This window comes from Opisthorchis viverrini (assembly GCF_000715545.1).
Source record: "Opisthorchis viverrini unplaced genomic scaffold opera_v5_67, whole genome shotgun sequence".
Taxonomy (NCBI): domain Eukaryota; kingdom Metazoa; phylum Platyhelminthes; class Trematoda; order Opisthorchiida; family Opisthorchiidae; genus Opisthorchis; species Opisthorchis viverrini.
In genome coordinates this window covers 147,766-164,084 of record NW_008751722.1, presented here as the reverse complement: position 1 = coordinate 164,084, position 16,319 = coordinate 147,766, and the positions used below count along the sequence as shown (strand labels likewise).

Below are 16,319 nucleotides of genomic sequence, written 5' to 3'. Positions count from 1 at the left end.
GACCTCGAGGAACAGATAGTTTGCGTCTTACCAAGCCTTATTTTTCAAGAAACTTGACCTCATTCTTAGTGAACTGAAAAAATAAAACAGACCGTGAACCGAACGTGTCCCCATACCAAACTGGTTGAACGGGTAGACAGTACACACACTGAAATAATTTGTCCAGCCCCAAGTAAGTATCGAGCTGAAGAAAGCAAACAAACTTCTTGCATCATAGAAATTAGTACCGTATCTTTCCTCACTACCAACCTTGGTTTAATTCACATCAGTTATTTACACTTGATACAAGGTTAGTGGAGTTCCGATTAATTCTAAAAATTTAAGGAGCAATATAAGTGTGTTGCTCTTCTGTGTAGACAAAAAAATGGCTTATTATCTTTAAACTTATTGTATCTTCTTCAGAATCTATCACCACACATTTCCTCTTCCCAACGACCGTTTTATTCAATTACCTCAAACCAAGAGCCAACAAGAGTATATTCAGACGCCGGTATAATTCAAGAGAATTTGGCATAACTGAGCGCGTGAATAGACTCACACTTTAGTTCACAGCGCTGTTTTGACCAGTGTGTAAGTTAACCAAAGAAATAAATGAACATTCTGTCCTTATTTGCATAGAAGACATTCTGGAATTGACTGAGTTTGGTGAGCACTAAAATTTGCATTTTCGACGCATCGAAAACATCTGCTTCCTGTCACTTGGAACCGGTCGCTTAGTGATTCGGCCAGTTCAAACTCAAACGACTAAACAAAAAAACTTTTGAAACGACTGATTAGTTAACTCCACTATATTATTAAAAAACTGTCATTTGTTTAACTATACAGGCTGATTGTTTCATTCACATTTTGTAAATACAGCTTAACTTATGACGATTAAATTACCACATGTGACTGGTACTTTACAAAACTTCGGGAATACATCAAACCCACGTTTTAGCAAGTTCAGCCTAAAAGTAAGAGAGCGTATCCACATGATCATATGATTCAAACTATGAGTAATATGTCCACTCAGAACTTCAAGTTATGTATTGCTCAAAAATTTTTCGAGCTGACTTTACGCTTATATTTTCTTTATATTCCATTTTTCGAAAATTAATTTGGATTTGACGGGCGCGACACCTACAGTCTATCAATGGTTGTACATGCAGTCCACAGGGAAAATTACAAACCATGTTGAGGAAATTTGAAAGCTCTCAATCATGGGATAAGATGAATTACTATTTAATATCACGTTCTTTTTTGTTCTGGTGAGTACTAAGTATATTTATGTACATTTAAGTGTATATTTAGTTATAGCTTCTAATTTCCTTAAGTTGCGTTGCATCAAGGACCGATCGACAGAAACCAAGCATTTGAGAAATATCTATATCTAAACCAAAACTCAATGCCACAGGAGTGCTGCTGTCATACGTTATCATTCCGCTTCTCGTTCTAAGAGACCACAGCCATTACCAAAAGAGTAACATGCGGACCTTTGAGTCACAAAGATTTTTTTTGCAAACTGACCTCAGTGGGGTAGCTGGCCACTCTGATGGTCCTGAATTACCATATCATTTTGAATATTAAACGGTTACACGTATAATACAGTTAAATAACTATTGAATATAGTCGGTACCCAAATGAAACCTTGTTTCATCTTTGTATCAACGCTGGAACCTGTAGATGTTTGATTATTTCAGCACTACAAGGTAAGCTGATTCTGTGTGTCCTTTATTTGATTCCAGTCCCTCTGAACTGCGGCAAAATAATGGTCATACTCTAGGCCTATAATGAATGCGTGGCTCCCAAAATTAAACGCATTAGTTGCAAACCTTATACCACAATTCTCTTCCATTAAGTTCATCACGGTCAGTTCGGCGGATAACCACTGCAGTATTTGTGCTTAAAATTCCGCAAAAGAAACGTTTGTAACTTAACAAGAATGCGGGTTCGTTCACGTCTCTTCGCGTCTCTTCACTTCGTTACACCCAATTGTTCTTATCCCACTCACTTTTTGATGGGTGCCCAAGAAGACAACATACCTACGGAATTTGTGATCATTTGAATAATATGGTCGTCTTTAGATTGCTTACATTGTGTTTTTGTACGTAAACCTCGAAGTCTCCAACGAACACTTTGTAAAGCCAGCACTCATTCAGGGACTAGATTTCTCCACTGAATTCCATCCGTCATTCATTATTTAGCTCATTCAAGCATTTGATGAGATCGCACCTTGCGGTTTGAAACAAATATTTGAGGGTAGGGCCGGAGGATCGTTTCATCGCTTCACATAAAGCAGCATTATTTGCTCAGCCAAGAATGGCAGTATGTTGTTTTTTTGCCCTGAGTTCCTCAGGCCAGTTGTCTACAACGAAGATCCATGAATGTGGATGGGAGACTTTCGTGCACTGACCGGGCTGGTCCAGTCAGTCCCCTGGACAGCAAATCCTAACAATTCGCCACTCTACTGCTTCATGAATTTTTGTCCCACGAAGGTGCGATTGTCTCAAGCTGGCGCATACCTCGGATCGCACCAAACATTTAGCACAAACTTGAGGCTTCTTCGTTGAAAGACCACCTAGTCAGTAATATATGTCTAATGCTTAAGTGATTTCTCATGGCTACCAGATTACGTCACGTGTAAGTAATAGCGATAGGCAGCTTCATAAAGCTGTCCATGCAGGCAGTAGGTACTCATGAAAGCTATTGATTCTACAATTCATTCAAACGTTTCGGTCCAATTAATGGCCAATCTTTCGTGCAAGTGCTCTGATCATCACTGGTTTTGGTGTCTTCAACTTTTCTCGGGTTCTCGATGTAGTAACTCTCTTCTCTTGTATGGCCTTCCGGTCATTTGAACATCATGACCAAAACCACCATCCTCGTCTCTGCTTTTTTCAAGAGCCAAATCTTAGCCAGAAATGAGCTAAAACCCCATAACTCTAACTTCTATAGGAGCTGTTTTTGTTCCACGCTGTTATACGGTACCCCATGCCTGAAGGGATCCCCGTTAGAAGCAAAGTAGGAAGGTAATAAAATAGCTTTACTTGGGTATAACCAGAGTTGCAATCCTCACTGCATTCATGACTTTGGGATTATGTTCATTTGTATCGGGTTGAGAGTAACCAACTTAACTAAAGCATTCATAGCGGTTACGTCAAGGTACAAGCACTGTCTACAAATGAGGGCCCAATAGGGGGATATCAAAACCTTGCACGGTAATCATGGAAAGTAAGTTAGATCGTATTATACGTGACTTGTAACTTCGAATAATAACGGAGTATCATTACCTTGTGAACATTTTTCAATGCTAGGATTTGATCACCACCAACAAAAGAGACATCCCCGGCTCGCGTGCAGGACGCATGCGAAAGTCCCCAATCTTCGCACACTCAGTTCGTGAACCTTGATTGTACTGTATAAATTGATCGTAGAGTTGTCATCAGCTTGCAGTGGAAGGCGCCGAGACCCAATGCTATTTTGCCAGAAAGCAGTTAGAATATCTAGCCCCAAATCAGACCTTGTTTAACGATGAGGACGCTGTTTTGCAATAAGGAACAATGGCCTGTGTTATAAGTATTGCAAGATCTCGTCTCTTCAGCACAGCAAAGTGGCATTTTAACTCCATTCTGTATAATGCGAACTGTGGAACCAAGTGCCTTGAACATTTTGCAATGTTAATCGCATGAGCCGCAACTAACAACATAATGCAGTTAGGAGTATATTTCATGCCAAGAATTCCTAAAGAATGCCATTGTAAACACAATTTTATGTTGACTTAATTTCAACAGCTAAATTACATAAAGGAAATGTGCATGAACGAAGCTTCTTCCCTGTTCTGTTATACTGTTCCCTCTAGGAAATCGTAATCCTCTAAATAAATGCAACCGATAGCCACGTAATACATTTAGTCGATTCATCTAACCCGCAAAAGCTAGCCTTTCGGATACTTCAAGTTGTATACAAGTAAGGGCGCGACCATTTTTACACAGTACAGGTGTACAATTCATCCGTGAAGTGAACGCTTCGGAATAACAGGGTAAATCAAACAAATCAATCAGTGGCTGCCAGTCCAGTCTTGGAAGTATTTAGGTTTTGTGGTTCAAGATTACTCCCCAAAGTACCAATTTCTGCGGGGCAAGAATTTCCAGGTAGTTAGAGCCTACAGAAAGGGGATAATGAAAACAAACTCTCAAACAGGATAAAATCTTTCAATTACAAACAGGTCTCAAGAGGTTTGAGGATACCCTTTAGCCACCCCACGTCCCGGAAGACGCGGCCAATGGGGTTAAAGGCATGTAAGAATCAAAGCGTTTGGATGAAATTTGTACGATTCGTTAGGGACCTGTGAGAAATGGGATTGTTCTGTTAATTTGAAAATTCGGTGGCCTTGTGCCAGTTTCAACAAGGACACTGAACTGAAAACCAATGAAACGCTTGATAAGGAAAACGTGTCAGCTGAATTCCATGGAAACTTCCGTGTGAACATGGCATGCAACAGGCCAAGACGAACTTGTCATCCATTAATGGTTGTGGTCTGAACGATGGATCAATAGAATTAGAGGAGAAAGGAAACGAACTTGGTGGTATTCTAGGAGGACACAAGTGATCTCTCAAAAGCTAGTCACCAATACAAAATAATGTGTAACATCAGACAACTTTTAGTAAATTTCCTCCAGATTTAATTAAGCATTCTCTTGTAAGCCTCCGAAGAAAATGGATCACAGGCTTCACATTGTCTCGCAATCCAATCCACGTAAACTCGAGTTATTTTCTCGCTTGGACGTGTTAGCTTGATCTGTGACTGACTGCAACGTTCAGCGTTGAGGGCCAGATCACTGTATCCTCCACCGACAGAAGCATAGCTAATGTTCCCATCAACGTTACTCGGCACTCTTTATAGTCAAACCCTAGTGCCAGTGGTCACAACACGCCATAATCGCCACGTGAAACAAAAAAGTTACCTGAATACAACGCCATATCGGCCTTCCCTTTTTACATTTGGAGCACAGCCATAGCGCATGCATCAGATACACTATACAATCAAAATAAACAGGTAAGAATAAAGACCCGACAGTAAGAACGCAACATATGGTAGCTTCCGAGGTTCAATCGGGGTTTAATCGCGCAAGTGAAACTCATACATGTCGAAAAACTGAGAAGCACCGTTCATTAATTGTTCGGAAAATAATCTAATATATCTAATAGATTTCACTACTCTCCGATGGGGGCGAGATGGCCCAAGTGGTTTACTGACCGGAAGGTCCGTGGTTCGAATCCGACCTCCGCCACTCGACTTCCCTGTCTAGGTTTGGGCAACCTGGCAGTATCCCAGCCCTCGTGCCTCCATCGGGTGGTATGACAGCTAGGCACCGGACTGGTGCTACAGCTGAGCGCTACTTTCCGATAGAAGACTTCCTCCTGAAGGGGGAATGATCGCTATTATTAGGAGGCTTGTGAATTACTATATTCCCTTAGAAGTGTGAGATGCACATTACTGTGGGTGAGGGAAAACAGATGTGAATTCTACCTCGGCTTTTAGTCGTATAATGCGGGCTTAAAATATTTTTGTAATAATTTTAGCAGTAGAAATTGGTTGTTTTAATTCCTACACTGCTAACTATACTGAGAGGAATTATTTTTTGTTTCCTCACTTTCCCTCCTGTCGTGGAACATTACTACTCGTCTAATCCCTTCTAACCAGCTAGCTAGTGAACTAATACTAGACAGCCTGAGGGAGGTTCTTTAATTGCCTAAACTTTCAAATCATAGAGTTGCACAATAGACTTGTAGATGTTCGCCCAAGTAACAGTAGATATTAGTTCATATTAATTGTGTTTACGGATGTTCTTCCCCGCATTATTAAACATGTGTAAGCATAACTTTGTCTATATTAGAGAGGCGACCGTTTTTCACTTTATCTTTTCCCTAGCCTTCAACAAAAGCATAAGCTGATACTCAAGGGCAATGTCCAGTGTTACACCAACATCCAGCATACATATATTAATTGTTAGCATCAGTGAGAATAACAAGAACATGTCGAGTCGCTTGACCATAGGTCTCAACACGTAAACAACTAAGCCATTGAAATCAATGGTGCACACGGTATCTCACGGATCTCTATCAACTCAGAAGACAAACCTGAGTCTCACACATGGCTGACTGGTGCTAGCTACTTATTAGTTCGGTGTCTACAATTGTTCTTACGTAGTTTCATTTCATTGCAGACCCTAATAAGGAACACCTAACAGATGAATCCAAGAGTTTCTGCTTCCCCTAATTATTATACCGAATCCAGCTACCCCCACATGTTCTGAAGGAAGCCTAAATTTGATGTACTTTGGTATATGTGATGCTGATCTAGCACCATCATCGGCTTGGAAAATTGAATTTTCCGATTATTTAGGGCATACCACTTGCGGGTTTAAGATAAGATATCCAAAAAGTTAAACTCAAAGTTGTCTGCTTCGGGTATACCGGGGCCCCAAATTGCAGAGGTTTCAGATTCATGTTATATCCATAATGGTTGCAAATTTTCGGCCAATTCCGCTCACTGAGAGTTTCTGAAAAGCACGGCTGCTTATTTAGCCAATTTTTAAACTCAGAGAACCGACTCAGGTCTGGCAAACTTACACTCTCCGTCGATGCTTATTCACCCTGTTCGCAAGTGAACGATCAGCCCAAGGTATCCTGCGAGAACCAAATTCCCGGTCGCCAAAACTTCAACATGGCCTGCATCCTACTACAGCTGTTCCGGTGATAGTCGTTCCATCACACGATACTTACTCCCTCTACTCATGTAATGCCAGACGCTACTTTTTGACTTTTCCTAAGCTGCCTCCCACGTGTAATGCAAGGTGAAGCTTATTACAGAACTCATGAAACTACTTTGCAATGTTCGTTTTCACTAGCACGATAATCGATAAATGTTCATGAAAGTTCAAGAAGACGCATGAGAATGTTCTGTATTTTAAAAAATTATTCATATTAATAATCTAAGTGTCATAGAACCGTTAACTGACGACCTAATATTGACAGCCACTGTTAGATTCCTAATAACGTACCAACTTGAACCGTATAACTAATCACGGATACATTGATAGTGAATGTTTGAAGGCCAAGACAGTCAAGAATCAAGGCCGCTGAAGCATGAATGCCGTATTTTTATATATTTTCATACACATCCAAGTGAATGAATTTTGACTGCCCCCCTCAGCGGCCATCTCAAAAGGATTTTATGCAGAAGGCTATCTTTGGGTAGCTGAGTTTGTGAAGAGACATCTACTGATTAATGACCAAGCTAACCTACCAAACGATCCATAATTCTATAAAAAAAAACTGTGCCTTGGAAATACGCTGCTAAACAGCTACTTGGCTAGCAGAGAAAAAGCAAATCTCACAGAATATGTGGATGCTGCTCCGCGCTTGTTTGTAAATGCTGGCTCCATAACTGCTGCCACAAATGCACCTACTAGTTTCTACTGGCATCACCGGTTTCTGTGTAAAAATGGCTAGTAAATATTGGAGGCTCAGTGTTTGTCACTGATTACAATTACAAATTACAGTATGTACCATCTTTTTTCGGCAAGAACAAAGCTGACAGCAGCTTTGGACGGAGATCCACAGGAATGCACCCCCATGTTACCACGTCAATTTGTGCTTGCCGAGGGCCTTTCTTGTGGATACAGAGTGCACTAAGGGACAAAGAGTAACGAAACAGGCCACTGATGTTATTTTTTGTCAGTGAGGCCAGCTTACATATCCTGAAGATTCCCAAGGTGGACACAGTCCTCTAAAGGTTAGCTTCTGAATTCACAGGGGACCTGTGTTGGCCATTTCCCTAACCTGCATAATTCCGCTCACCATACATTTTGATCATCCAGCGGAAATAAGTGAGTTGTAATCATGCCTTACAAATAATCAAGCCCTATAAAACCAACATTCTCGGTTGTACGTTTGATGGTGCTACCCCGACAATATACAAAGCGTACAATTACCAACGACCGACTGATTTCCGTATCAATCAAACAGACAACTCAAAATTCGAAGTTCAAGGACAGGCTCAGCGAAATCGACCTAAGGTTAACTTTCTTTACACAGCTTATTTATCAACCACGTTCAGTAGTTTACAGTTAGCTGGTGTTCTATTCATCCAGCTTGATGCGACGAAACTCATGTCATGTTTGAAAATGGTATCATTAGAATGTAAGAGATTAGCAATACGTTTACTGTGAAGGCGTTTTACACCGTCATCTCTGAAAACTGAGTTACCGAGATTCCCTTAAGTAGGGGGTTTAGTGCTGTTTACTCATTTTGATTCTCATCGCTTAAGGCTCAATAGTGCTTCATATTTTTGGAGGAAGTTCAAGTTATAGATCCAAGCCACCCGTCGAGTCTTTCAAAATGAAAATACTTTTTCCACTACCCAATTGCCTTTTGTGTTAGTTAGTAATCATGTGTCGTCATAGCGACGCGGGAATTTCCTATTGCCGAAAAATTAACTGATACACCGTGAGAGTCGCGTGACGGTCTCTTTACAAGATCGAAAAATCATTCCCACCCTACAGATAGTTTTATCATTGTGTTAAGAACTGCAATTTCACCAGTCTGTGGGCCTATCGCTTCACCGATTTACGCTTATCTTTCTTATCTAGAGAAAATAGCTCATTAGTGTCTGCGTAATTGGCAAAGTGAAGAGAGACAAAATTACAGGGTAACACTCATTAGCTTGTTAGAAGTTTCCCTCATAGGAGGAAGTATCTATTTTGCCCATAGTGAGGTGTGCGATTTCAACGTGACAACTCATTAGTTCACTCCGGTACATTTGCTATGAGTTCACACTGTAGACGCACACAAAACAAGTCGAAAATTAATCTTCCTGTCGACCATAGGCTAAAGCAGTAATAAAAGATACTTCTTAAGGATGAATCACTGGAAACTCGGAAACTGTCTAAGATAAATTATTTCTTCCCACACGGTACTGATAAAATTTTGAATTCTCCACAAGGAAGAGTATTTCTTAGTTAGGTCTATGCACAAATCCAAAAATAGATTGCTGCACTCATAGGTGTGCTGCATAATTTTCGTTCGTTTTACCGAAAGTTCAAGGAGAACTTCAAGCACGCTGCCAGCTTTCAACAATATTTCCATTATGTTTGCAAAATACCTTGAGGAACCATGTATTTAACCCATTTAATCACGTTTCACCCTAAATGTTGCTTCAAAGTTTTCCTCACAGTTTTTGCCGATACCCAGTTTAAAGTTAATAATTCTCGACTTCCTGACATTGTCTATACCCAAATAGAGCTTTCATCCTCCGAGTGAGGATATCTTTGTGAAAAGTTAAGAAGCAATGTGCAGTTTCATCGTTAGTGCCTGCCTCTCCACGGGGAGTAGACTTCAAAACCTCCCCGCTGCCAATCGAAGACTAAACTGTTCAGCCAGAATCGTCTGTTAAGTGAGTTCACTAACTTGCACTTTTAATTTTGTCGTGCAGTACACGCCATGTTTACGCTTTCTGACCGACTTCTCGTTTGACGGCTTCTCATAATTTAGGCTCACACAATTTGGGGATGTATAATCTTCGGAAAATTGTCAGGAATTTTTTGGGTCAAATCGCCCTAGAGTTTCATGAAATGTGCACTGCTGATAACGCCTAACAATATTCCCTCTGGTTTTCAGCAAAACTGGACTTAACCTGCGGATGAGATCAAAAATTCCTAATCTTGGTATTAAATGATCGACATACTTCTCAAATCTGACCAGGTTCCGAATGTCACCTTAACACTTGGTTAATTTGATATTCACATACCTGCTGCGCGAATTCCGTTTCGACATGTATACGTTTAGCAGATTGGATGCCAGATGTGCAGAAAGACCGAGAGTACGACACGAGGGACAATTTGGTGATTGGGACAAACAATCCCCAAAACCGTGAAATCAATACTCATTGTCTTGAATGAAAGTTGTGATTTTGAAGCCACCAAGTTCCATGTGGCCATAAGATGACACTGCACTATACTAGGAGGATTAGTTCTAGATAAATGAGTGCTTTTTTTACAGTGTTTGGTCAATTTTTTGAATGCCGCTGTATATTTTATGTGGATGGTCGTTTATAACAGCCAGTACCAAGGATTCCTGAGCAAGAATTGATCGCTGGCCACAGTTTTGTTCTACGCATTCATCAATCTTTGCAGTTTGCAGAAGCCCGAATCAATTATGAGGTCACACTGAAGTGAAGCAGACCACCATAAACTCGAAATTTAACTGGTTTCAACTGAATGCCTTATCAAGATCCCATTCGTGTGTAAATATGACAGTTTGTCAAAAAGTGAGCTTTGCTTATGAGGCCTTTACCTTTGATGAAAAGTGATTATTGATCAATCACCCTTTGCCAACCCACACCTCCTTGAAATGAATCAGCATTAGTCGTGCTTTTCCATGAGCATATACGGTTTCATCCATTCATTTATGAATAGATGTTTTTATGTAACTCCCTCTACTGACTTTTAAGCCCATGCTCCACTGAATGATGAGTAAACCTGGTATATTGTGAGAAAATCGAATCTACAAAGAATGGTGTGGGCTTTTAACAGGTAAACTTGTAGTTTTGGACATCTAAATAGCAATTCCGCCAATATTTGCTCACTTTCATATGCATTAGATTTTCCTCACGTTTGGCTTAGTTGACAGTGGTGAGGGTAACGAACTAACTAAACGCAAATGAAACTCAAGGATTTGACGAAAAGCGTTTTCCCCTGTCGAACGTCTGGCGGCATGATGCCAACAAGAGAAATGTAGTGTGCTAATCTAGAATAGAGAGATTGTTCCTGAAAAGTACTGGACTGGCACCCATTTCCTTATTTGCCTGTCATATTGAACTACTCCAAGAAACCACGGTGAACGATAGGTCATTCTACACGCCCCTCGCGGTGAACCGTTTACGCACCCAGTTGTACCTGGTGTAAACATGAGGGAGGGCGATCAGGGGGGGGGTAGAAATATTCCCAATTGGTGGCATTAGTTGCCAGGCCAGTTAAGGACAGTGAACATTGGAGACCAATAATATAAGCACAATATGGTATGCTAGCCCACACCACTCATAAGAACGCACCGAAGACGCATATTTGGCTAGCTAATGCTGACAGTTGTTCAGCTTGGACAGCCTAACGACGGTTGTGTTGCAGTTCTGCGGTTCTCTCAGGTGTTTAAAGAGTTAGAGCGGTTATTCCAGGATGAAGTACACATAAAATGAAGCACCAGAAAATAAAATTCGAAATCAATCATTAAAATGTAGTCTTACATGCGAAATAAATCTGAGATGATAATGAATACAGATGGAGCCGGAAAAACCAAATCAGGAAGGCAAATCGCAGTAGGCTTCTATCAGCCTGGCCAGTGATACCTTCCAGGATGACAGCCGGGGCTTTAAGCCATTGGCTTTCGCAAAACTAATGATAAATATATCCACAGCCAATGGAATTCAAATCCCATTTATACAATAGTTTGATTATATCCATAAAGCTGTTTCTACAAGTTGTATGCTATTAAGAAAGACGATTGCGTTCACATGTGGTGAGTGCCGTACAACCACCCGTACATACATTTTGGATCTGAGGAAGAAAACCCAAGCCGAGTAAAATCGTTTAATATCCACAGTCTCCTACTCAATCATCAGGGCACTAATTAATTCACCCTGGACAGGAGAAAGTTGAGAACAACAACGAACAGGGATATTTAAATAAGATGCCCCAAAGGCAAAATTCCCTACTGAAATGATCACTGATTTATCCTTGACACACCAGTCGTAGGTGTTACTCACTGAAACAAGTGAAGAAGGTTTTCGACCAATATCTAGCACTTTCCAATTTTGATGGCTAAAAGAAATCTCGTTGACTGTCTCTCTACCTACATGAAAACGTGATCAACTCGTTGAATTATTCAGTTGACGAAACGAAGCTTTTATATTAAAAGCGAAACGCCACCTAGTAAGAAATTCACCTAACCCACCTGAAAATACTATTGTCCATAATTTTTACCGCGTTTCAAATACACAATTAACTAACGTAACGTAAACCCTGACCCTCCAGAACTAGCTAAAATATTTTCAAAAATACAGTTAATCTTTTGGCTTATAGTGAAGCGAGTATTTGTGGGGCTGTCTTGGATCGTACCTTTGAATGCCATTTTAGTCTAATTTGGTCCTAAGTAAACAGTAGTCAGTTCTTTCAAATCAATAGCGAATTCAGTAGTGAAAGGTGTAAGAATCATCAACCCTGAAAATAGAGTCCGACGTCCACTGTGAGGATGTAGCAGCCCGTCATCTTCCGCTCTCTTTGTTCAGACACACAACAACATCTTTGTGTGACAGTGATTAATATTCCTCAGTGCGTTCGACATTTGTTGTTTAAAGGTGACAATTGACACTCGGGACTCGGGGTAAACCATATACAAGCGTTCCAACTTTACAAACACAGGGAATCTGACAGATGCTGACAACAGTGCAGTGAACACCTGAAACCGTCATTTGGATTTCCACTGTCCATTACGTCTTGCTGCGTAAAGTGGAACAAATGATAAGTAATTGCACTCTTCATTCAATTCATCGTGTAACACTCCCTTTCAGTTTTGTGTAGGCTAATAGCATCGAGAAATTGTAATGACTGATCCAACCAAGAGGGATGACCTGGTCTAGAAGCACCAGATTTGGCTTAGAACTCTCAAAAGTAATTGAGACGGAGTTCCCAAAAACAGCGGTAACAAAAATCATACTGTTGGCTCTCCCATTTGTTGGGCTTCAGATGATGCGCATCAGCAGAAAGACAACAGAAATCAGATCTGACAGTTGTAAGAGCTAACTTCTAACTTCTATTGTTGGAACAGAATAATGTTGAGGCGTTGGCCATTGGTTCAAACAATAATTAGGCTGAACAAATCCAAAGTCAGATTACAAGTTTTTTGTCGTGTAAACTGTCATCAACCTCCAACAGAACGGCTCATTCCTGGAGATAAAGAGACAGAATGATGACGAACCCTAGCAAATGTTCATTTCTGAAACAGTATTTAGTACCAGACACTGAAACGGGTGCTGAATAAGAAGTTTGGGGGGCAGTGGTCAGTTGGTCTTGTTCACACGTCTGTCTGCAAAATTGAATGCGCCCCGGCGATGCCCAGATTTGTGTTGTTTTTCGAGATGGCGTTCTCAAAACTTGAAGCACAATACTCCCACGAACTAACGCCCACTTGAGTAATACTCCTGTCTTATATGCTCCTGTGAGGGCGCATTAAACCCCAGGAAGCGAGTTGTCCTTTCGTTGATTATGCTAATCTCTCCAATTGGGTAAACTATGGCTTGTGGTTTCGAGTCATGTGGAACGGTAAGTGGTGTTCGGTTTATCCCTAGCCTATTCGTCTGTGACAGCTTGTTTGGGAGTTTAGATAAGATAAGATGACACCAACTACAGGAAAATATGCAGTCTTGGATGCATTTCTGTCACTGAAAAATTGACGTCGAAAACAGGACCACAAACAAGTAGACATAGGATACAAGGTGCGTAAAATTCCTTCCTTTTGATCTTAGCTTCGTTTAGGATGGCGGATTTCCATTAGCTTTTAGCCAAAAGACTGGCTGAAACCGAATTATGAAAATTGAATGAATACCACCAGTGAGCTTGGAGCGATTGTGGGGCATACGTGGTTTATGTTTTCTCAACCGATATGCAGCTAAATAGCGAGGCATAAGTGACTACATTGAGCTGAACGTTGCTCACCGGCGCAGCGCAGTCTACCATGGCGAGAAATTCTTGTATTTGTGGCTCAAAACTACGGCCTCCTAAGAGTTATGTTGTATTTCTATCTAGCAAAGGTAGCAGCTATAGTACGAGATCAGATGACGCTTGGTCTTGTTTGTTTCTCTCACGGAAAGACGCATCTCACATAGGGGCTGCTTTATCACCCTTCGTGAGTGACCTATGGAGAGAATAAATAACATGTTTCGTGTATTTACCTCCCAAACTCCTTATCAAGAAACATTAAGGAGCTTGTCTCTACAGGGATAGTTGTAATCTGCATCTGTTGTCATTAGCCCCTGAATGCGGTCAGGCCTTGTTGGATATACCGCAAAATTCAAACACCTGGTTACCGGGGTCCACTTTGTTACTGCTCTGAGGTAAACTTGTCAGTAATCCACCTTGCCTTGACGTGTTTCACAATCTTAGAAACAGTCTGTAACAGTTCAAATGATAGGGGAATCACTTTTAGGGAAGCAAATAGTGTTAAACCTGGATAAGTGGACAGCACAAACGGTGGAACATTGTGAATAGTGTAAATTTCGGACTTACCTTTAGACAGAAGCTTGTCTAGATATGTTTTTATCTTCACCGTGTTGGTCTTTGAAGGATTTCGTTCTGCAGGTGATTGGCGAAACCTGAGTCGGCGTTTGTCCTTCGGTGGAATCCGGAGTGTTAAGTTATGTCCTTGACAATTCCACCTATGTGATGCGAACTGATATTCACACTCACGAAGGCCCATAAAATAACCATGAACTACACTCTCCATCAGATGTAGATACCGGCGACAAAGTTTCTTCTGTCGACGCAAAAACCCATTAGGATGATCGCATATGGTCATACGTAGTCTACCATCTGGTCCAACAAAGTCTTCAGCACCTGAATTCGCTGACTGTTCAGATTCGTATGGAGCAACGGTGGTGTTCTCTTGGTCCCCGCTGTCTGTCTGTTGTTTCTGTGGGTGTGCTGACAATTCTTCCTGCCTTCCGAAAACAGTCTCCGATGTTTTATTCCAACGGGACGTTTCAGGCGGCGGCCGGTTTAAAGTACGGTAGGTATTGGTAGATGGGTTGAATGGTTCAAGCGAACGCGCTCGTTGCATCGAAGCTGTGTACGGTATATTAGAATGACCCATTTGTGGTACAGAATTTCTCCAATATGGCGGCTGGAAACTTCGATGTGCGGGGTGCGAAAAGTTCCTATTCCATACAGGAGGTGTTCTGAAATTGAGACCTGGTTTCTGTTCAGCCGATCTTACATTTTCCTCCACGACTAGTAGGTCATCACTCACGTTCGATTCATTCGAATCGGCCGGTTGGTTTGCCACCAGAATATCTCTCACTTGTTTACTGACAGGAAGAATAAAACACAGCAAAATAATCAGGTTAGGTCCGTGCAAAGGCATCCTGGTTTTGGGCAAAATAATCCATACAGAATCATCCAGAAAATTCCGATTTCTATTGCGATCTTTTTGGACAGCTGGTCAGTTGCATAGACTGCCTGAAACAAATTTGACCGGGGTACTTAGAGTGTGCGTATTCGCAGACATAATTGTTCAACAGAAGTCAAGTTTTGTCCGCGCAAGATGTGCACAGTTGTCAGACACGTTCTTTGGGTTCTATGTCGTAACACTGAGGGCTAACAAAAGTGTGTGTGTGTTAAGTTGAAGCTAACGCAAAATCACCATCGCATTCGACCAACCAGAGCATTATTACGCCCATTAATCATAACTGCTTGCATATGTCGACGGGCATAGCTGCCGTGTTGGCGATTGAGGCAAGACAAGAATTTCAACAACATCAGCTAGTTGGGTGGTGGCCACCGTCACAAAGGATGATAAATGAACCTTCATGCCCGCACACACGACCGATGACGGCTGTAGTGAATGCAAAGAGGGGCTGTGCGAGAGGCCGCGTGCTAGTGATAGGGGGCCATATGATAGAGCTAGGCAGAGAGTGATAAGCAAGCCTGAGCGACGGATGACCCGGACAGCCGACATCTGAAGCTGACCTATGGGATTGGCTCGACTGTGTTTGCTGTTGCTGTGTGTGTTTGTTAACCACCATCGGTTGTGTGTGATTCGTGGGGGAGGGTTGGTTTTCGTTTGTCATGATCAAAGTTCAAGCCATGTCTTGTTTTCTGATTGTTTGTGCGTGTGCATACGCAAACCAGTTAAGTCGTCATTTCTACACAGGAATTCTCGGCACGCGAGCGTGTGCACTCGGATTAAGGTATTGTTGGTAGAAGGACCAGCAACAATCGGCTCAATCAGTTAGTTATCATGACGTGAAAGTTGACGCACCCAGATTACATGAACAGTGTTAATTCCTTCATCCTGATCCAGTCTGAACTTCAGTCCGGCGTGTGGTTAGTCGGTTACCAATGCCCACTGAATAGGGGGATTTAAGCCTATTGTGGCGGCAGTATGTCGTCTTCATCCATTGATTATTGTGTTGGTTTGTGATATTTTGGACTGTTGAGAACAAAGGCTAATTCAGCTCTGTAGCCCATTAGCTACTTGCAAAAATATGCTTCGAAAAAGCAATTAAAAAA

At 41.5% G+C, this 16,319-nt stretch overlaps 1 protein-coding gene across 1 annotated transcript in view; it reads right to left on the bottom strand.

The window, feature by feature from the left end:
- Positions 1-16,319, bottom strand: part of T265_04147 (hypothetical protein) — a gene marked incomplete at both ends in the record, with an annotated part of 75,271 nt that overhangs the window by 24,300 nt on the left and 34,652 nt on the right. The window contains one exon of the mRNA XM_009168817.1: positions 14,319-15,115. Within this exon, the coding sequence (XP_009167081.1) occupies positions 14,319-15,115 (797 nt within the window). The remainder of the gene's footprint in view (positions 1-14,318; positions 15,116-16,319) is intronic.